Raw genomic sequence first — 23,195 nt, forward strand, 5'->3', positions numbered from 1 at the left:
GGCTAAATAGGAAGGCCATTCTATCTTTCTTTCAGGGCTTGGGAATTTAAATTTTATTCCACTAATGACATGATTAAGTTAAGGAAGAATCCAGACAGTCAGTGCTAGAAATGAAGAAAAGGCTATATTGGTAAGAATGAGGATCCATCTTATTTTACACAGGTAAAATGCCAGAGAAACCTGTTTTTAATTCTACACTACCCACAGCATGCTCAAATATACTACTGTCTCATATGCTAGCACCCATCTTTACCAGACACTTTTTTATGGGTCTGCATGAAGACTGGCAGCAAAATCTTTGCAAAATAATAAAAAATACCACTCCACTCATAAACTCCCATCTGACAAATGTTTTTGATTATGCAAATATGCTTAAATTCTGCTACTTGAGCTTTGGGAAAGCAAACAACATACTCTTCAGAGGCCAAGAGGAAAAAATTCCTTTATGCCCTTCTGTATCCCTTAAGGGTGGAGGGAAATGATCCAGGTGGGCAGTGTCTCAGAAAAGCATGCTTTAGACACTAATTATGAATGCAGAAGGGAACTCTGGCTTGTATTGGGGGAGAATATAATGAAGAGATGGTGAGCACAGCAGCGGAACTGCCCTGGCCAAAGTGTTCACTATGTAAAATATATGCCACGTCACCAGATCATCCCATCTGGTCCCATGGGTGGCTGTGTGTATCACATCTAGAATCAGAAGGGATCTCAGATGCCATCCAGACCAATCCCCACACTCCTTCATTTTGTAGATGGAAAGGCTGACACGAGGGGAGGAGGTTAAGTTACTCATCTAAGGTTATAACGGGTAGTGGATTCTTTGATTCCAGGATCAGGGATCCTTCTGCCGTACCACACCACCCTTTCCTCCTTTCTACCTATTTAAAAGGAAGAAGACTGCCTCCTTTCCACCTGTAGAAAGCCCTTGGGTCCACCTCATCCTTGTTTCCTGTAACTTCCCCAACAATGGAGAGAATTGGAGCCCATAAACTTAAGATATGAACTGGTTGTTGGAATGGCAAGATTCCCACTGTCCTGATGGATGTGCAATGGAGGAAGATGGACATATTTTTATGCTGGACATGCTTGAGAGTCACTTGTGCCTAGCACAGTGTCTTCCTCATGGCTAGCGCTTAATTGACACTTGTTATTCAATTGGAAATGATTAAGTTCTATATGCATTTCCTTGATATATTGATAACCATAGTCACAATTACTTCATGTCAGTTAGAGCAAATGTCCCAAGGTTTAGATGACTGGTCATTATACTAAAGTCATGATGTATAGGAAAAAAGGCAGCCCCCACTTTAGAGAATATGGGACAAGACATAACTAATTGTACTCGCTTCTTTTACTGAAATAAAGGGCTTCATGCCATCACTTTTTTTTTAGCTCTTCTATCTGTACTCTGCCATCAGCCAAGATTTCTGCAAGTTCTCAATAAACAACAACTCCCTGAGGGCCATTATCTTTTAGTTTGGTATCCACACCAGGCTATGTGTCTAGACAGCCCACTAAATAAAGGGATGGCAGCAACTTAGGCAGTGAAACAAATATGTGTCCTAGTATTACAAAATATTAAGGTAGGTACGAGACAGAAATCTGACTCTAACAAGGTGCCAAATCACTTTAGTAACCATACCCACCAAACACTAAAATAGGTCAGGGAAAGGACCTTCCTTCGGCTCTGGCAGCTCAATAGGCTCAGTCTATACCATGCATTGACTTGGATTCCTGGAGAATTCAGTGTTTGCATCATACCACATTGAGCTGCAGGGTTTCCTCCCGAATAGGTACATTTTGGACAGCTCTACAAGGGTCAATGGGGGGCACGTGCTCAAAGCACAAAGAGTCTTTACCACGCTAAGGATTTTAATTGAATAGTAAGAACTAAACAAACATCCAAGCAGCAAACCACAGGGAAACATGCTGGCTGGAAATCAAAAGCAGGCTGCTCTTTCCTCGCCCACCCTCTTAAGCTCTTTGGAATTATTGTTAAACGATTCCAATGCTCATTGGAAGTGCCTCACAGGATACACTTTGTGAGTAAGTTGGTCTGGCTCATGCTCTTTTTTATTGTTCAAAGTCTGTTTCTTAAAAGCTCAAATGAACAAGGACTATGGACCCAGGAGAAAAAAATAGATTAGGGTAAAATTTTAGTCATTCTGAATGTGGGTACCATTTAAGGAAATAATTTCGGGAAGTGAAAACTGCCCTCCTCCCCACCTGGGACAATAAGCCAGCACTGTTGTCATATCTCCTTGATAAAGGCAGAATTGGTGGTGATAATAGAATGATTTGGACTTTCTATAATAATATAATAATTATACATAATTATGTGTATAATGTGTGACAATATAAACATAATAATTTACCATATTCTTTCTATAATGTCTCAAGTTGTGAACACTAAGATAATACCAGTCTGATTTCTCAGAGGACCATTCTTTTAGGTCTTTCATGAACTACACCAATAGAATGTGACAGCTATCTATATTTCTAATTCTTTGATGGTCATATTGATAAGGATCATGCTACTCAGAAAAGGTGGAGGGCTAGCCTGGGGAAGATCTGAAGACTTTTCAAACACTGGATTATCCTTTCAAGACCCTTGAAGCAATCTGTTCATTGTGTCAACACGAGTTATAACTTGATGTAGTGTGGAGGTAGGGGGCCCGAGTCTGGAACGAGGGATGAATATTAGGATAAAGAGTGCTTTCCTATCCTTTACTAGCATGAGAGATGTAAATCTGGGACATGGAGAACCAGTCTGAAGTTTGTCCCAGAGGTCTTATTTTTCAAAAGCCTTAAGGGAATCATTCTTTTCTGGGAGTACCAGGAGCCTTCCAAAGGGCCAACTTCAGGTGGCCTTGTTCGGTTTTTGAACCCTCTGAAGTCTTGGGAACTTGAAGTCCCAGGGTGACTGAAATGTTTGGCCTCTATGATCCTTCTGCACTCTTGAAAAACTGGATCATTTGCCCAGGATTCTTTCATATAAGATCTATTCCCTAGAGTTGCCATAGGACAAGGTAGAGAAGGCATGCAAGGTCGTTTTTCTATTCAGTATTCATTTGACTAGCTTTCATTAGGTTATTTATTGTTGTTGCTGTTTAGTCATTTTATTCGTGTCCAACTTTTTGTGACCCCATTTGGGATTTTCTTGGCAAAGGTGCTAGAGTGGTTTGCTATTTCTTTCTCCAGCTCATTTTACAGATGAGGAAACTGAGGCAAACAGGGTTAAGTGACTTGTCCAGGGTCACACAGCTAATAAGTGTCTGAGGCTGGATTTGAACTCAGGAAGATGAGACTTCCTGACTCCAGGCCTGACAGTCTATCCACTGTACTACCTAGCTGCCCTTAGGTTATTTATTATATAACTTGTATGAAACAACCTTAGAGGGTCATTTGGATTAATAGGTCAAGATGTTTGTGATGGCCTGACTATGAAGCCCCATCAGGAGACAACTGTTAACTTATTTCTTTAAAAACAAAAAAACCCCTAAAAAACTAAAAAAAATTCCCTTAACATCCTACATATCATGTCATATCACCCTTCAAGGAACGTATGACTATTTAAGGGATGTAGCTAGTACCTTAATTGCCTCAAATACTGAGATATAGGAAGGCCAAGACACCAGCTAATGAAATGGTCTGGGAGGTCTGGTGTTGATAAATGGATGTGTTATGACCAACACCCTAGACCTTATTTTCAGCACAACAAATCCCTCAACTCTGAGCTTTAATGTCACTTAGGGAAAGCTATTTCTATGGGATTTGTCCTATTTGCTTGGTGCCTCCAGTTCTAAACAACCTGCTCAGTTCCACCCTGGTTTTCTTCTCTTTTATTGGTTTTACCCACCTCTCTCTGAAGGTTGATATCTGCTCCTTGGAGAACCAGTTCCCTCACACAGTCTATGTGACCAGCGTAGGAAGCAACCATGAGCAGGGTGGTGCCATGCTGGAAGGAGTGGAAACAAATCAGCATATTAGACCATCTGTCACGTCAATGGCTGAAATCTCATGGGAAAAAAAAGGCTGCAAAAATATCAGTGCCCTTGTTAAGCAATGACAGACATCCGTTGAGTCAAGTTTTTAATGTACAATGGGAGGGGAAGGGGAAGGAATGCAAACATGAAGTGAAATGCTTACTCTCAAATCAAAATTGGAATTTTGAATTTAAAAACTCACTTACCTTTTCATGGCCACAAATCCAGTCTAAGCAGACATAATTATTATAGGAGGCAGCTGTGATGTGATGACCTCATTGGATGATTAATATGATGAATTTTGCTCCAAAACACTGTTATTAACCCAAAGAAGTTATCAAATAAGGCTTATTAGGTTTCCAGGGCTAGAAGTCTTTACTAAGAATTTTTATTTATTTTTATTAATACTTAATATAAATTATTAAATAATATAAGTATTTATTTTTATTAATACTTAATCAGTACTAATCTTTATTATTAATTCAGGTTCGATGAGAGGCAGAATGTAGAAAGGAATGAATATTGACTTGGGAGGGCTTAGACCAGATTTAAGTCCTGGCTCTGCTGTCAACTAGCTGGGTGACCCTGGGGAAGTCATTGACCATTATGAGCCCCAGTGTCCTCACTGCAAAATTAAAGGGCTGGACTAAATGCTCTCAAAGGGGTATTTTTACTTCATCAGTTCTATGACTTGAAAATATGAAATTGTAACTACAAAACTCTTCTAGAAAAAAAAAAAGAAGACAGCTTGAAAGAGATTAAAAAACTTGGGGGCTAGCCATTTTACTGGATTTGTTACTATAAACAAAGCCAGCCAAGCTTTTATAAACTTTGACTTAAAACATGCACAATTCAAATTAACACCAGCTGATATATAGAATTCCAATCAAAAAGGCTTTTTATAGTCTCATTATTCTTTTGATGTTTTCTTTGGCATTGGAATTGTGCTTCCTAACCCTCTATGCTCAGCTATTTGTGAAGTCTGTCAGATTTCTAGAGTGGAAGTACAGGGTTCTTTCCACTCTGGCTGTGCAGGGGGGTGTGCGTCAGGCCAGAACTGATTATTAAGAATCCTTGTATTATTTAAATCCAGGACCAGTTGGAACTGTGTGGGGAAGCTGGGTAGGTGTTTGTTGTTTATTTTCTCCAATCCTCATTCCTTTATTTCCCTGCTTTTGACTACATGGTGCCAATGACAACTTTGCTTGCTGCCCATGGCAGCCAGAATGTGATTGCCAAGGTGTAGCATACTCAGGAGGTCCTGCTAGCATAGGTTCTTTGATGTGCTTTTAAAGGAAAGCAACATTAAAGGGGTCAACAACCTTACTTTTAATTACATTCACTAGTTCAGGGGAAAGATCAGCACCCTAAATGTCAGAGAAAATACAAGCAGAGAAAAAACAAGTAAAGAAATTAGACCAACAGACAGGGCTCTGACTGCCTGAATCAAAGCAATATTGCTACACACTTTACACACACCACTGGATGGAGATAGCTTTTACATCTGAGCGTTCAAGGGGTCTGAACATATGGTTGGCTACTCAGAGTCTTGACCAGGAAATAAAAAGGTCCTTCTCATAAGGGAACTCCTAAAGCAAAATACCAACACAGAGTACATATACATTTCCAGGAGCCAGACCCTCAGTGCCTAATCAACTTAGTACCAAAAGGTGTGAAAGCCTTCCTACAAGCAAGCCTCCCCCTAAGCAAGCTTCCCTTAATGGGCTCCACATGAGGCCTATTAATGGGAGGGAAAGATCTTCATAACCTATTAACATTACATAAGGTTTTCCAGTCAGGGTTGCAGAAGTATTTCTTGCCCTAAGCCATACTATTTCCATATGTGTCTGTGGGGGACGTGGGGCTGGGGCTTAGCCTATCCATTATTCAGCTCAGTTCTCTTCTGGGTTGGTGGTGAGAAGAGTGGAAAAAGTCAGTCAAGGAGGGATATTCTTGGCACAGTTAGTTTCTTGTTAAAGTGAAAGGAAGCTAATAATTTGGCAGAATTTGGCCATTAAAGCTTTAAACTTTGTATCTATAACAGGGGTGACATTTTTTTTTTTTAAAATCAAAGGCCATTGGTTGTGGTGGGGGTGGGGAGAGAAATCTATCTCAGATTTCAGATAAGTAGAAAGCAAAATAATTTAAGATTTGTTCTTTTTTTAAGAGAAAAATAAAATGTTCAAATCATATTTTCCAAATTAGAACAGGGAATACAATTTACATTATTCAATAGAGAATGAAACATTTACATATATAAGATATGATATATCTATCTAATATATGTGTTTTTATTATGCCCATTAAAAGGTATTTGTTGGGAAGGGCAATATATTAACCCACTGGCATCAATTTACACATCAGCATAGACTAGGAGATTAAGCAATTGTTGCCTGACATAGCTTCCTAAGGAAAGGAGATACAAAAATAGACAAGTTGTGATGTATATGTATAACTATTAATAGGCGTACATACATACATATACGCATATGTGTATATATAGATATATGTTATATACACATATATTCTTTAATTCTATATTGTGGCCAGTTAAGGGTAAGAGACTGGGGAGAGGGTATAAAGAGCAAGAAATAAAAGAGGTAGAAGAAGAGGGTACCTAAGGAGTAACTGTCAGTTTATGAGTTGTGACTGAAGGTCCTGTTAATAGTCAAAATCTATCAAATTGCCATATTTTTGTTCTCTGATTGAGATGGCCTCATATAATAATACCTGGAAGTTACATTTTTGACCAGCATTTTTTCCATTGTTCTGCATTTCCATTCTCTCCCTTCCTTCCCCCATTAGTCCTAGTTTTTAAAAAATCTACCCAGATCCTAGTAGGTATAATATACAATTTAATGTGCACACACAAACTCAGTGGAAAAATATTCCTTTGGGAATAATCACAAAAGCTCAAGAGTTGAGCAAGACCCGAGGACACTTCTTTTTCTTTTTTTGCAAGACAATTGGGATAAAGTAACCTGACCAGGGTCACACAGCTGGGAAATGCCAAGTATCTGAAGTCACATTTGAACTCAAGTCCTCCTGCCTCTAGGGCTGGTGCTCCATCCACTATGCCACCTAGCTGCCCTGACCTGAGGACATTTCAAGATATTGTCCTGTATCTCTCCTTTCTTTCTCAACCAAACTGTCTACAGAAAAAGCTGTCTACACTCATCTCTACCATTGCTCCTCTCGTTCACTTCTCAAACTTTTGCAATCTGGCTTCTGACCTCAAGTGGGCCTGCTTTTTCCAAAGTCCCCAACAATCTTTTATTTGCCAAACTGAATGGCTTTTCTCAGTTCTGATCTTTTTAACCTCTCTGAAACATTTGACACTGTTGATCACCTTCTCTCTTCCTGGATACTCACTCTCTTCTGTCTCTCTGTCTCTCTCTGTCTCTCTGTTTCTCTCTGTCTCCTTCTCTCGTACCCTTTAACTATAGCTCTGTCTTGGGATCTTTTTTTTAAAAATTCTCTATATTCTTTCTCAATAATCTCTTTTAATCACATACATTTAATGATCATCTTTATGCATGGTTTCCAGATTTATATATCTAGCCCTACTCTTTTTTCCTGGGCTCTAGTTCCCAATAACCAGTTTCCTATTGGACATTTCTGAATGTCCTATAAGCACCACAAAGTTCAACATATCAATCAGTCAGCCAAGAAGCATTTATTAAGTTCCTACTATGTGCCAGGCGCTTTGCTAAGAGCTGGGGATACATAGAGAGGCAAAAGATGGTCCCGGCTCTTAAGAAGTTCACAATCTAATGTCCAAAACTGAATTTATTATCTTTTTCTCCCAACTCACCTTTTTCCCAAACTTTCCAATTTCAGTCAAGATCACCCCGTCCTTCTAGTCACCCAGGTTCACAACCTAGATGTCATCTTCTACTACTCACTCCAACATCACATATCCAATCAGTTGCCACATCTTGTCACTTCTATCTCCATAACATTTCTTTCATGTCTTCCCTTCTCTGCACTTATAAAGATACCACCCTAGGTCACCTTTTGCTTGGATTATTCCAATGGCTTCCTAATTAATCTAATTAATCTCTCTGCTTCAGGTCTCCCCCCATTCCCATACATCCTACTGACGGCTGATTTTCCTAAAGTGATGATCTGGCCATGTCATCCATTACTTAATAAGCGCCAGTGACTTCCTATTCATTCTAGGAGCAATCATAAACTTCACTTGGCATTTAAAGCTCTTCACAATCTGGTCCCAACCTATTACACATTACTTCCTTTCATGCACAGTAGAGTCCAGACAAACTGGCCTTCTTATTTTCTGTCATACAGGGTCCTCCATCTCCCTTGCTGTTGCTGTTGAGTTGTTTCAGTCTTTTCTGACTCTTCATGACCCCATTTTGAGGTTTTCTTGGCAAAGACACTGGAGTGGTTTGCCATTCCCTTCTCCAGCTCATTTTACAGATGAGGAAACTGAGGCAAACCGAGTTAAGAAATGTGCCCAGTCACACAGCTAGTAAGTGTCTAAGGTCGAATTTGAACTCAGGTCTTCCTGATTCTAGGCCTAGTGCTCTCTATCTACTGCCCCACCTACCTGCCCTGTATCCGTCATCTAGCCGCCCTTACCTGTGCCTTTGAATAGGCTGTCCCCACGTGTGGAAAGTACTCCCTCTTCCCCTTCTCCTCTTAGTATCCCTCATTTCCTTCATGGCTCAACTGAAGTGCCCCCTTCTATGGGAACCCTTTCTTGATCCTCCCAGCCAATAACGCCCTTCCCTCAAATTGTCTTCTATTTAATTTGTATATGCTTATATATGTATACATGGCCTCCTTTGGCTAGATTGTAAGCCCCTAGAAAGCAGGGGCTTTTTGATACTTCAGATACTTTGTATCCCTAGTGCTTGACATAGTGTCTGGCATACAGCAGGAGCTTAATAAATGTTTGTTACTTTATCTAGTCTATTCTGTACATGAATACAATCTGTACAGAATCCCACAAGAAGTCACCTAGCTTTTGCTTGAAGACCTCCAGGAGGGAGGATGCTATCCCGAGGCAGTAAATAGCACTTTTAGATAGCTCTAATTATTGGATTTTTTTCCTTACATCAGGCCAAAATTTCTTTCCACTGATCCTTGTTCTTCCCTCTGGGGACAAATACAACAACTCAAGTCTCTCTTCCACAAGACAATCTTTCAAATACTTGAATGTAGTTATTATACTCCTAATCCCCAAACCTCTAAGACTTCTCCAGGCTAAGCATCCTTAGTTTAGTTAACTCATCTTCAACATGGCATGAATTTGCGGCCCTTCTCAATCTTGGTTACCCTGCTCTGGACACACTCCAGCTTACTGATGTCCTTCCTAAAATATGGCACCTAGAACTGAACACGATACTCCAGGTGTTGTCCGACCAGGGGGCGCACAGTAGGACCTTTGTCCTAGACCCTCTGCCTTAATGCCATTTAGGCTTGTTTTAGCTTTCTTACTGGACTTATCACAATCAGATAAAACACAAATACATCCAGACCTTCTTCATCTAGTCCTATATCCGTTATCTTAAACTTGTAAAGTTGATTCTTTTGGCTAATGGATTAACCATTGCAAATCTTCGATTGCTCTTATTAAACCTTCAGAGACTAGACTCTGAACATATACATATACTAGCCTATTGGGGGAAGTATTATGTTTCCAGATAAATGTTACCTCATACATTATGATGAAATTAAGCAAGAGACCATATCCAATAGAGACTATTTCCCTACCCTTGAGCAAAACCCATTGGAGGAAACTAGATATATAGAATTTCATAAATCTAAGAAAACAAAAAAGTATATATTTGTGATGAGTGTGTTAAGATGTGCCTAACAATCTACATAAACCAATAATTAATGATTTTACATATATATATATACATATATCTATGTCTATATCTGTACCTATATTTTTCTATCTGTCTATCTATCTATCTACCTATCTATCTATCATTTATCTATCTGTCTGTCTGTCTGCCTGTCTATTCTATCTATATCTTAGCAACTCAAGTTTATAAGATTTTGTATATAGAGGAGCCTCATGTGTAAATTCTATGATACTGTCCATCAGAAAAGAATTGATGGGCCCATGAAGACTTTGCATTCCAACTGCTTCTAAATGTTCCTGGAAACTTGGAGTTGTTACTAGGGGTCAAATAAGTTCCACTCCAAGTGATTCGAAGAGGAGCATAACCTTATTATCTCCAAAAAAGCCATCTAGTAGGACTGTCTGTGCTTGGGTAAGGAGAGAGGCTAGGGTAAGAGAGATTAGGGTTAGACATGAGTCATAGCAATAGAATGTTACAGCAGGAGAGGATCTCAGAGAGCATCTACTGTAACTCTCTTATTTAATGGATGACAATATTGAAGTCTGCAGTGGTCAAATGACTTGTTTAAGATAATAGCGCTATTATCCAAGAAATCTCCCAAACTTCAGGTGTGAGACAGAGAGCGCAGCTCAGGCCCAAAGTAATGGCAAAGAACAGAAGTCTTGATCTGGCTGTCGATTCTGAGGGTGAAATTTAAATCCTGCAACAATGGCAGACAGAGAGAGAAAGAAGTAGGCCTTTAATAATGTTACAAGTTCATTAAATGTTTTAATGTTAGGTGATACCCACCCCCTAAGAAGCAGCGAGAGATTTTATTATGGAATGGGTCTGGGCACTACAGATTGTCAGTAACATACTGCACTTTCAGGGTCTCTTATTTCATTTGCTTTAATATTTTGTTGCATCATTTTCAGTAATGTTCTTGGTGACCCCATTTGGTATATTCTTGGCAGAGATACTGGAGTGGTTTGCCATTTCCTTCTCCAGCTCATTTTTACAGATGAAGAAACTGAGGCAAACGGTTAAGTGACTTCCCAGGGTCACACAACTAGTAAGTATCTGAGCCCAGATTTGAACTCTGGAAGAAGAGTCTTTCTGACTCCAGGAGCAGCACTCTATCTACTGTGTCACTTGGTTTCCATTTGCTTTAATATAGAAACTGAATATGTGTTGCCTCTCTGTTCTTCTACCTTCCCCCCATTGTTTTATAGATTCATGGGATTTTTAAGCTAGAGGGGACCCTTAGAGATCACCTAGTCCAACCCTCTTAGAGATGACTTAAAGGTCATCTTAACTTAAACGTTAATGTTAACTTAGAGGTTAATATTAACTTAAAGGTTAATACCATTAAAAGGTATTTGTTGGGAAGGATAATATATTAACCCACTGGCATCAATTTACATATTAGCATAGTTTATCAGATTAATCAACTGTCACCTAACATAGGGAGCATCCTAAGGAAAAGAGACACAAAAATAGAAGGCTGTGATGGTGTAGGTGGTTGAAAAGGTACTGATCATGGGATGATGGCTTGGAGGGCAAGTCTGGGTGGGTGGGTATGGAAGGCACACTAAGATTCCTGAGAAGCAAGAAGAAACAAGATACTACTTATCCAAGGGTGTTGAAGAAGGTGTTGGGAAGAAGGACGGGTAGAAATGAAAAGGATTGTAGGCAAAGTGTGAAGTAAAGGTCAGCTCACTAACTTTACAAGTTTATATAAGCCTAGATCTGTTGCCCAGTAACTATAAATAAAACAGAGACAGCAGAACAAGTGGGGGAAAAAAAGCATCCAGGATGACTAAAATGGAGGGGAAATTTAACCTGCTCTTAAGCTAGCAATGGATTCACCTGTCTGCCAAGTGCAATTGAATCAAGCAGTGATATTTTTCTTTTAGGAAAATAATAGTATTACTTAAAAAACTTTAGCTATGTCCTAAATTAATAACATCTTAGTACTGCTTTCTGTTCATCTAAGGTCTCTGTCACTGAAGATGCATGAAAATCCTGAGTACAGATAGATAGCAGCACTCAGCTGGGAGTGAGACTCAAGCTAAGTGGTATTTGTCCATTGGGGGTAATATCTATTTTTATTTCCTTTCTGAGATAGCCAATTAGCACATTTATGTTTGTGAAAGAAAAAACAAAGGCCAGGGGAATGGGTGGAGACTTTAATTGTTCTGCTTTCTAACACTCACACACAGCATGCAATGGATATATTTCTGTGTCAATCTCTTTCTGTCCTGAATTCCTGCATGGTTGCAGTTCAAAATTTTTTGCGTTCCATTTGCCTTATACTCTTAGAATTTGTTTTTGCTTCTTCTCTCCTCCCCCTCCTCCTTCCCTTTTGGGACCCTTCTTCTCTGTTTTGCTCTTACTACTCCTTTCCTGCTTTTTTCTTAGATTTAAAATGTCTTAAATTTTTTCTATACTTGATCCTTGAACTGTATGGAAGAAAAAAAAGGCAAAAAAAAACAACAACAACAACAAGAAAATGTAAGTAAGCACTGGGAACTGAAAGGGATCCATGAAATGCCTCCTGCTATCATGGGGAAAGTTAGGTGCTCTTGCCATGCATATACCGAGTTCATACACTGTCTCTGCAGTCCACATCCACCCGACCACTGTTTAACAAGAGTTTCAGAAGAGCCAGGTTTCCTTTTCTTGCTGCCCAGAATGCAGCATTTGCAAGTGGCGTTTCTTTCTGTTGGAACAAAATAACAGCATTTTATAACATGATTCATGAAATCTCATTAGTAATGCTACCACCTCCACATGAAGAATAAATAATATTTTCCATTGACCTCAGCTCAAAAGAAAGGATTTCTAAACATCACCAGGAGATTGCTATCCCAACAAGTGATAATTACAATACACAATACTTAGTCAATGAAATATGGACTGTGATAACGAGTTAATCTTAGATATCTGAGTTGATACGCCAAAGACCTGTGATCTGAGGTGGCAACTCCTTACTCTGGTTTCCTCTCATATGTCTTCATTTGAGTTCTTTTTGATCTTTATGATTTTGTTACATTTATTTTTGATTTTTTGGTGTATAGTTGTTCCTTCCATTTACATTATTGTAGTTACTGAGTATATTTTTTTCTTGCATCACTCTGCATCAGTTCACACATTATTTCTTTCAGCACAGTAATATTCCATTATATTCATGTACCATAATTTGTTTAGTCATTCCCCAATTGGCAGGCATCTACATTGTTCCCAATTCTCAGCTATCACAAAAATGTTTCTATAAATATTTTGGATTATGGGGACTTTCTTCTTATTGATTTTTTTGGGGTATAAGCCCAATAATGGAGTCTCTGGTTCAAAGAATGTGGATATGTTTAGTCACTTTATTTGCCTATTTCCAGATTTCTTTCCAAAATAGTTGTACCATTTCACAGCTCCACCAGGAATGTATTAATGTAACTATCATTCCACAATCCCGCCAACATTGACAGTTGCCATTTTTTTTGTCATTTTTTCCCCCAGTTGCAGAGTGTGAGGTTAAAAACTCTAAGTTGTTTTGATTTGCATTTATCTTATTCCTAATGACTTGGAGCATTTTCTCATGGGGGTATGAATACTTTGCAATTCCTTTGAGAACTGCTTGTTCATATCCTTTGACCACTTATCTATTGGGGAATGGTTATTAGTCTTACATATATTTATTAATTATTTCTATATCTTGTATACCAAACTTTTATCAGAGAAATCTGATACATTTTTTCCCATTCCACCACTTCCCTTGTCCTAGATGCATTAATTTTGTCTATGCAAAAGTTTTTCAGTTTCAAATAGTCAGAGTTACATATTTTAGCTCTTGTAATTACCTCTATCTCTTATTTGGTTAAGAATACATGTCCCACCCATAGCTGGGAGAGGTATATAATCTGTTTCTCTTTCTAATATTTTTATAGTATAATCTTTAATATTAAGGTCACATATCTATTTAGAATGCATTGTGAAATATGGTATAAGGTGTTGGTCTAAGCCTAATTTCTGCCAGACAGTTTTCCCCTTCTTCAAGCAGTTTTTTAAATCAAATAAGAAATTTTTTCCCAAATAATTTATGTTTTACATTTCATCAGACATTGTGTTATTGAGTTCTTTATGATTCTCTCTTGTCCAGTCTGTTCCATTGTTCTGTCTATTTTTTAACCAATACTAGACCAGATGGTTTTGATGACTGCTGCTTTATAATATAGTTTATGGTCTAGAAGTGTGTGCATCTGGAGCACAGAGATACACTAGGGACAGATGGATATGGAAAGACAGCAATCCAAGGAAGGAGAGTAGTAATCAGCCCAAGAATAGTAGTCAGCCACCTTCTGAGGGACCAGTTCACAAATTCAAGTGCAAATCGGAGGGAGTGACTGGAAAATTCCACGTCTGCTGATTTAAAAATGAGAACAATTTTATTGTAGTGAAACAAAATCATCTAAAATGAATGTCTGCTTCCTTCCATGTAAGCACACTTGGGGATAAAGCTTGTGGAGATACTCAGTGTTGATAACATTTCTTTCCAGAAGTCCAATAGCAGCCCTCAGAACCTATAAGAAGTCTAGTTCCTTGTTGCACAGGAATTTGTGCTTCCGTGTATGTTTGGACAATGTCTAGTAATAAGCAGATTACAAAAATGCTTTGAATAGTTTCATGGCTGATTTAAGAAGAAAAAAAAACCTCTCACATTTGAGATTAACAGTTTGCCTTCCTTGAAATTGTCAGCATCATTTTCAAGAGTCAAACTGATAATTAATTTATGAAATTATGAAATGAGGGGAGGCACGCCCAGTTCTTTGGGTACTTGCTAAGACTGAGATGGCAGTGAGAAACGGGGCTGTAATCATGCTTGAATAACCACAGAACGTGTGGGGGCAAACAGTACAGAAAGTACAGAGAAGCAGCAAAGGCAGGCAGATGGCATAGGGACAGGGGATGGATGGTGAAGGTAGGCAGGCAGCATGAGGAAGAGGATGGGAAGGGGGAGGAGCAGAGAGTATCACTCACATAACCTTGGATTACAATTGGGAATACTAGCAGCACGGACCCAGATGGAGATAGAATGAATGGTTCGGGGGGCAGGAGTTTGAGGTCTCATTTTTATAGGTTTTTTTGGGGGAAATAGACTAACTCTTATCTGCGCCACCTTGGGGTTAGTTCATTAACTTATTCAAATCATTTTGTCAGTAAAACTTTAAAGATAACATGTCCGTACCATCTCAAAATTATCAACACCATTTGGTGATCTGTTGGCCTTTACTGTGGAGGTCTGGAATTTGGGATTTATATATCATAGGACCAAAAAGCCTGATAGATGGTTTCCCTTGCTTCAGCATATGTTATCAGGATGTGGTTTTCGGTTAATATATGATACAATTTGTAAATTATGCTCCTTTGATCTTTAGGACAGTTTGTATGTGACTTCTGGGGTCCCCTTTGTAATCTTACTTCCTGCTATTGACCCTTTATACTGGCTAATTATAAACTTAGCATACTGACTAGGAGTGGCAGAGGGAGGTAGTCGGGGGGCCAGAACAAGATACAATTTTAACACAGGAGTCTTCAAACGAAACGGAACTTGTGGCATCCATACCGCCAATTTGTCATGCCCGACATAATTTGCTGCTTTTGTACCAGCTAGGTTTAATTTGCTTTAGTTATTAGTAATAGGGAGAGTTGGCAATGGCAAGGCAGATTTTAACTGTTGTAAATCTCTAAACAATGACTTTTTAATAAAGAGCTTCCAACTAGCCAAGGTACAGTCATCTGGGTGGGTAAAGGAGGACTGTGAGGTTCCCCTTCATCAGGGCTAATTGTCTTGAGGCTGCTGGCAAAGCACGGAAACACGATCGTTTTGGATCATGTGCTTAGAATGTTTTATCATCTCATTTAAACCCACAATACTTTTGAAAACTTCTTTGTAAGGAGCAAACCTGCTATTTTTGTAGCAAGCTCTTGAAATGGGAGACCATTTCATCTTCCATGACGCCCTAGGAGCATTTTCTCATGGCTTGGCTTGACTTCTTGGTCCATAAAGGATGCTACAAAAGTTGAGGAACTGATTTTTATGAAATGCTTGACATCTTTTTGCAATAGGTCACCTCCCCTTTCCCTTCTTTAGGGAGGAGGGAGCAAGGCATGCTCTCACAGCTTCCAGGAGGTCACTCGGCTTTCTGAAGGTGCTTGCTTCTACCCTCCTCTTGCCTTCAAGCTTATCATAGAACAACAATATGGAAGATGATTTTCTACATACAATGGGGTGTAAGCTGCTGTCCTCAAATGCCAAATGCATTCTTTCCCAAGTTGCCACACCCTCCTCCATCCCTTCCTACTGCCCCAAGATGGGAGGGTCTTGGACCAATGCTCCTCACCCAAGTCATTGAACTATGGAGAAACACCAATATCCATTTTAATGATAAGGGACATGGAAGTAAATTGAGTCACTCATCTCTCCGTGGCCAGCACAGGTAATAGTGCCAGATCTTTGCTGAATTTTTGTTTCATATAGTACAATGCACACACAATTTTAGAGGACTCCTGGGTGGGTCCCTGGCAAGTCAAAAGATTCTCTGCTGCTATTTCCGAATTTTCACAATGGCCTAACCCTCCTGCACAGAAAATTGAAACAAACTATGACAACTACAGGCATGCCTTGACTAACATCATTAACCGGTTTTGCAAAAGCACATTGTTAGGGAGAAGCTGCAGGTAGAGTGAGTTCCACAGCAGCAAGGTAATAAATGCACAATTAGGCAAATGATATTACAGCAGGATTTCATGACTAATATTAGGGTAGCATTTGGAGGGTCAGCTCAGTGGATATAGCATTTTGTAGATGAGGAAACTGAGGCAAACAGGGTTATGTGACTTGCCCAGGGTCACACAACTAGTAAGTGTCTGAGGCCACATTTGAACTCATGAAGATGAGTCTTCCTGATTCCAAGCTCAGTGTTCTATCCACTGCACCACCTTGCTGCCCTGATGTATTATTCATGTTTCTGCAAAATGCCATTGGTGTGGGCAACTTTTTGTGAGTTGGATATGCCTGTTCTTACAAACAAACAAACCACACAGGGCCGGTCATATCTACTTAGCCTTCGCCCTCCCGTTGCCATTATTTTTGGTCATCACACTCTACATTAACAACTCATTCATAGGCTGAGTAGAAGAAGGAAGGGGAGCAGAAATACAAATAAGCCACTTTTATAATTTTTACAGATTATCGAGGCTAGAGAAAAGAGGATCCAGAGCCTCACCTGTGCAACTGAAGGCTTACCCCCATTGAGGGGGGATCAGGCACCAAGATTTGGCATTGTGTGGGGACTTCAATTATAAATTTGCTTATATAAATGAAGCACCATTAGCTTCAATCTAATAGCAAGTTCCCTTGAATTGAGGCACTCTTTTAAATAAGTATGATATGAAGGCTTAAAAGTCATCTGCAGAAAAATTTCCAGGAGATGCCATTTGACTCTTCCAATTTATCATCTCACTTTATGTCTGGCACTTAATATCTTCAGAGCATTTCATAAACATTATATTGACTCACCATTATATGTGGTTAAGTCATCTTTCCTTCTTAACCAAAAGGAAACTGAGGTAGAAAAATTAAGTTATTTTCCTTAATGGAGTCATTCTCAGAGGTGGAATCATAATTTCTGGACTTTCAGACCTCAAGACCACAGCTTGAAGTATGTTAAGCACCGGTGGTTTTGAAAATAATGTCTCCCCATGGTTCATTACAATAAATCTAAATCTTACCCTGAATTGCATTTGGATGGAGACTCTTGCTGGTTTATAAAGATTTAGTTGATGCTAAAGGTGATACTGTATTGGCCCCAATCTACTTGGCCTTCAAAGGTTGACACTATTAAAATGAAATCTCTTTGAAAGGAAAAATAGAGAGCAACACTGAAAAAAATAAATGAGATAATTGTCTATACTCTGGTTTTAGACAAGCCAGATTTGGGAAGAAAATACTGCCTATATTCTGGCCAATATAAGATACACAATTAAACTAACAGATGCTGTACTTTCTCTTGTAAGATACGCTCAAGCCAATAATGCAATCCAATGAGTATTTATTAAATACCTTTACGGAAACAGAATGTGTTAGGTTCTGGGAGCTGTTGTTTAGTTATTTCAGTCATGTCCAGTTCTTTGTGATGCCATTTGAGGTTTTCTTGGCAAAGATAATGGAGTGATTTGCCATTTCTTTCTCTGGCTCATTGTACAGATGAGGAAACTGAGGCAAACAGGGTTAAGTGACTTGCCTAGGTCACACAGCTGGTAAGTGTCTGAGGCCAGGTTTGAACTCAGGAAGATGAGTCTTCCCGACTCCAGACTCAGCACTCTATGCACTATACCCCCTCGCTGCCCAGGTGTTGGGGGCACTACAGAAAAAAATGAAAAAAAGGTCCCTGACCTTAAAGATTTCACTTTCTCCTGTGAACCTTGACACGTATAACATAATTAGTTTGAGGAGGAAGAGGAATAAGGAAAGTCTTCCCACCGGAACAGACATATGAACTGATCCTTGAAGGAAGGTAGGAATTCTGAGGCAGAGGTTGAGGAGGGAAAGGAGCGCGTTCCGAGCATGAGGGACAGACAGCTCCCACGCATGGAGAGACTGAGGTCATGAAACAACAAGGAGGATTATGTGACAGGGAATGACGTGCACTAAGTCTGGGAAGTTAGCTTGTAGGCAGATTGTGAAGGGTCTTCATTAACAAGTGAAGTTTGCATTTTAAACTGGAGGCCATGGAGAGTCACTAGAGGTTTTGGTGCAGGGAAGTGACATGATCAGATTTTACTTTGGGAAGATCACTTTGCTAGCTGTTTATAGGATGATTAGGAGAAAGGAGAGGCTAGAGGTTGGAAGCCCAATTACGAGGCTATTCCTAGTAATTAATTATATCCTCCAAGTGTTAAGAGGGGACAGCTAGGTGGGGCAGGGGATAGAGCACCAGGCCTGGAGTAAGGAAGACTCCTCTTCCTGAGTTCAGATCTGATCTCAGACACTTACTAGCCATGTGACCCTGAGCCAATCATTTAACCATGTTTGCCTCAGTTTCCTCATCTGTAAAACGAGCTGGAGAAAGAAGTGATCAGGGCCTGAACTAAAGATAGAGGCTATGTGAGTGGAAAGAAGGAAATAAATTTGAGACATTTTGTGGAAATGGAATGAACAATAACCTGTTGACTGATTGGATATGAGAGGTAAGGGAGAGGGAAGAGTCTGAAGTTATGAATCTGGATAAAGTTATGCGCCTGGAAGAATAGTAGTGACCTTACTAGAAATAGGGAAGTTTAGAGGAGAATGTATTTAGTGGGAGAAATAACAAATTTGGTTTTAGAGAAGGCATGTTTGAGATGTCCAGGGGACACTGAGGTAGGAATATTCAACAGGCAGCTGATGATGTGTATTGGTAATTAAGGTGGGACTTTTTTTTATTGTTTTCTCCTTTAGCACTTATTTAATCAAGTGCCCTTGAAGAGTCTGGCCTTTTTTTTTTTATTAAATCAGGAGTCTTTGATGGCCTCCTTACCTCAAGGGAAAGCCTAGGCCATGTGGGTTTAAGTCAGCATGTTTGTGACGCTTTTAGGTCATGTGGGTGAGTTGCATGTTGTGACGCCCTTTGACCTTGAACAGAATATATAAACTCAAGAGGCTGGCATCTTCCCTTGGGGCTCTCAGTCACTGGATGTGTGGCGTGGCACTCTGGACAGCCATTTTAAGAGCCCCTGGCTTGTAAACCCAGATGTTGATGCTTTCCTGGTAACTATGAATTGTGATCTGGTCTGTTTATATTGCGACTGTTTGTAATTTGTTTGTATTTGCTCTGAAGTTCAGGTTGCTGGCTTTTCCTCCTGAACTAAGTGAATGATATTTGTATGTTGGATTAAAGTAAGATTGTTAACCCCTGAACATTACTTTCCTTAGTAAAGCAGATCAAAGAACCTGTGTTAGCAGCCCTTCTGTGTGCTGGTTGTTGGTTTTACACAGCCACAGTAGCTGCTAGCAACCTGTTGCTACGTGATGCCAGGCTGCAATGGAAGGATAGATGTCTAGATCTGGGAATCATCCGACTAGAGAAGATAATTGAAATTTATGAAGTGACCAAGGGAAACTGTAGAGGGAAAAGAGAAGGGAGAGCAAGATAGAGTCTTGGGGGTCACCTCCTGTTCGTGAGCAGGACAGAAATGATGGTCCAGTCTGGAAGGATGTCAGACCGAGGAGAATGAGAACCAGGAGAGAGGAACGTCACAAAAACCTAGGGAGGAGAGATTATCCAGGAAGAGAGGGTGATGTCCAATGTCAGAGAACCGATTTTCTATATCTAAGAATTCCTAAAATATAGTAATGCCCCATGAAGTTGAGGTTCAGATTTCTGTCCACCTCAGCCCTTCAGACCATACACCCAAATCCTGAAATAGCATTTTTTTCCTCTTTTTTATTTAATATATTTAGTTTTCAGCATTGATTTTCACAAGAGTTTGAATTACAAATTTTCTCCCCATTTCTACCCTCCCCCCCACTCCAAGATGGCGTATATTCTAGTTGCCCTGTTCCCCAGTCAGCCCTCCCTTCTGTCACCCCACTCCCCTCCCATCCCCTTTTCCCTTCCTTTCTTGTAGGGCAAGATAAATTTCTACGTCTGTGTATCTTATTTTCTAGTTGCATGCAAAAACTTTTTTTTTTGTTTTTGAACATCTGTTTTTAAAACTTTGAGTTCCAAATTCTCTCCCCTCTTCCCTTCCCACCCACCCTCCCTAAGAAGTCAAGCAATTCAACATAGGCCACATGCGTATCATTATGTATAACCCTTCCACAATACTCATGTTGTGAAAGACTAACTATATTTTGCTCCTTCCTAACCTCTCCCCCTTTATTGAATTTTCTCCCTTGACCCTGTCCCCTTTCCAAAGTGTTTGTTTTTGATTACCTCCCCCCCCCCATCTGCCCTCCCTTCTATCATCCCCCTTTTTTAATCTTCTTCCTCCTTTTTTCCTGTGGGGTAAGATACCCAATTGAATATGTATGGTATTCCCTCCTCATGTCAAATCTGATAAGAGCAAGATTCACTCATTCCCCCTCACCTGCCTTCTCTTCTCTTCCTACAGAACTGCTTTTTCTTGCCACTTTTATGTGAGATAATTTACCCCATTCTATCTCTCCATATCTCCCTCTCTCAATATATTCCTCTCTCATCCCTTAATTTGATTTTATTTCTTTTAGATATCTTCCCTTCATCTTCAACTCACCCTGTGCTCTCTCTCTCTCTATTTATATATATGCACATACATATATACATACATACACACTCACATATACATATATATACATAAACATATATATATATATACATATATATATGTATATATATGCATATTCCCTTCAGCTACCCTAATACTGAGGTCTCATGAATCATACACATCATCTTTTCATGTAGGAATGTAAACAAAACAGTTCAACTTTAGTAAGTCCCTTGCAATTTCTTTTTCTTGTTCTTTTTCTTGATTACCTTTTCATGCTTCTCTTGATTCTTGTGTTTGAAAGTCAAATTTTCTATTCAGCTCTGGTCTTTTCACTGAGGAAGCTCAAAAGTCCTCTATTTTATTGAAAATCCATATTTTGCCTTGGAGCATGATACTCAGTTTTGCTGGGTAGGTGATTCTTGGTTTTAATCCTAGCTCCATTGACCTCCGGAATATCGTATTCCAAGCCCTTAGATCCCTTAATGTAGAAGCTGCTAGATCTTGCGTTATTCTGATTGTGTTTCCACAATACTCAAATTGTTTCTTTCTGGCTGCTTGCAGTATTTTCTCCTTGATCTGGGAGCTCTGGAATTTGGCGACAATATTCCTAGGAGTTTTCTTTTTGGGATCTTTTTGAGGAGGTGATCGGTGGATTCTTTCAATTTCTATTTTGCCCTGTGGCTCTAGAATATCAGGGCAGTTCTCCTTGATAATTTCTTGAAAGATGATATCTAGGCTCCTTTTTTTGATCATGGCTTTCAGGTAGTCCAATAATTTTTAAATTATCTCTCCTGGATCTATTTTCTAGGTCAGTAGTTTTTCCAAGGAGATATTTCACATCGTCTTCCATTTTTTCATTCCTTTGGTTCTGTTTTATAATATCTTGATTTCTCATCAAGTCACTAGCTGCCACTTGCTCCAATCTCATTTTTAAGGTAGTATTTTCTTCAGTGGTCTTTTGGACCTCCTTTTCCATTTGGCTAATTCTGCCTTTCAAAGCATTCTTCTCCTCATTGGCTTTTTGGAGCTCTTTTGCTATTTGAGTTAGTCTATTTTTTAAGGTGTTGTTTTCTTAAGTGTATTCTTCAGCATTTTTTTGGGTCTCCTTTAGCAAGTCATTGACTTGTTTTTCATGGTTTTCTCGAATCCTTCTCATTTCTCTTCTCAATTTTTCCTCTACTTCTCTAACTTGCTTTTCCAACTCCTTTTTGAGCTCTTCCATGGCCTGGGACCAGTTCATGTTTTTCTTGGAGGCTTTTGTTGTAGGCTCTTTGACTTTGTTGACTTCTTCTGGCTGTGTGTTTTGGTCTTCTTTGTCACCAAAGAAAGAATGCAAAGTCTGAGACTGAATCTGGGCGCGTTTTCGCTGCCTGGCCATATTCCCAACCAACTAACTTGACCCTTGAGTTTTTCAGTGGGGTATGACTACTTGTAGAGTTCAGAGAACTATGTTCCACACCTGGGGGGATGTGCCAGCTCTGCCACACCAGCACTCCACCTTCCCCAAAAATCCCCAACCTGAACTGGAGTTAGATCTTCAGCAGACTGTGCACTCCTGCTCTAATCCACCACTTAATTCCTCCCACCAGGTGGGCCTGGGGCCTGAAGCAACTGCAGCTGTACTTCTGTAGTCGCCCCACCTCCGCTGCCCCGGGGGCGGTGGCCAAACTGTGAACTCTTTCTTACACTTTGTCCCCAGCAGCTTTTCCCACTAACCTTCTCTGTTGTCTTTGGCGTTTGTGGGTTGAGAAGTCTGGTAGCTGCTGCAGCTCACTGATTCAGGGTGCTAGGGCACAGTCCGCCCGGCTCCTGGTCTGGTTGGTCCGCGCCACCCAGGCTGGGCTCTGCTCTGCTCTGCTCCTCTCCGCTCCCAGCTCCGTGCAGGATAGACCTCACCCAGAGACCATCCAGGCTGTCCTGTGCTGGAGCCCTGCTTCCCTCTGCTATTTTGTGGGTTCTGCAGTTCTAGAATTGGTTCAGAGCCATTTTTTATAGGTTTTTGGAGGGACTTGGTGGGGAGCTCACGCTAGTCCCTGCTTTCCAGCCTCCATCTTGGCTCATGAGATGAAATAGCATTTTTTTTAAAGGCCTCCCAACAACCCAAATA

At 39.9% G+C, this 23,195-nt stretch overlaps 1 protein-coding gene across 2 annotated transcripts in view; it reads right to left on the reverse strand.

Moving 5' to 3' along the window:
• The window catches only part of ANKRD29 (ankyrin repeat domain 29), a 66,976-nt gene that overhangs the window by 28,139 nt on the left and 15,642 nt on the right, over positions 1 to 23,195 (reverse strand). Inside the window, exons 2-3 of one of the 2 annotated variants that reach the window (XM_036768656.1) lie at positions 12,414 to 12,524; positions 3,860 to 3,958 (exon numbers count right to left, since the gene is read on the reverse strand). In XM_036768656.1, the coding sequence (XP_036624551.1) occupies positions 3,860 to 3,958; positions 12,414 to 12,524 (210 nt within the window). Of the gene's footprint in view, positions 1 to 3,859; positions 3,959 to 12,402; positions 12,525 to 23,195 lie in introns of both variants that reach the window. The other variant, XM_036768666.1, reaches the window with a different exon arrangement.

The sequence above is a fragment of the Trichosurus vulpecula genome, chromosome 1 (genome assembly GCF_011100635.1).
Source record: "Trichosurus vulpecula isolate mTriVul1 chromosome 1, mTriVul1.pri, whole genome shotgun sequence".
In the NCBI taxonomy this organism is placed as follows: domain Eukaryota; kingdom Metazoa; phylum Chordata; class Mammalia; order Diprotodontia; family Phalangeridae; genus Trichosurus; species Trichosurus vulpecula.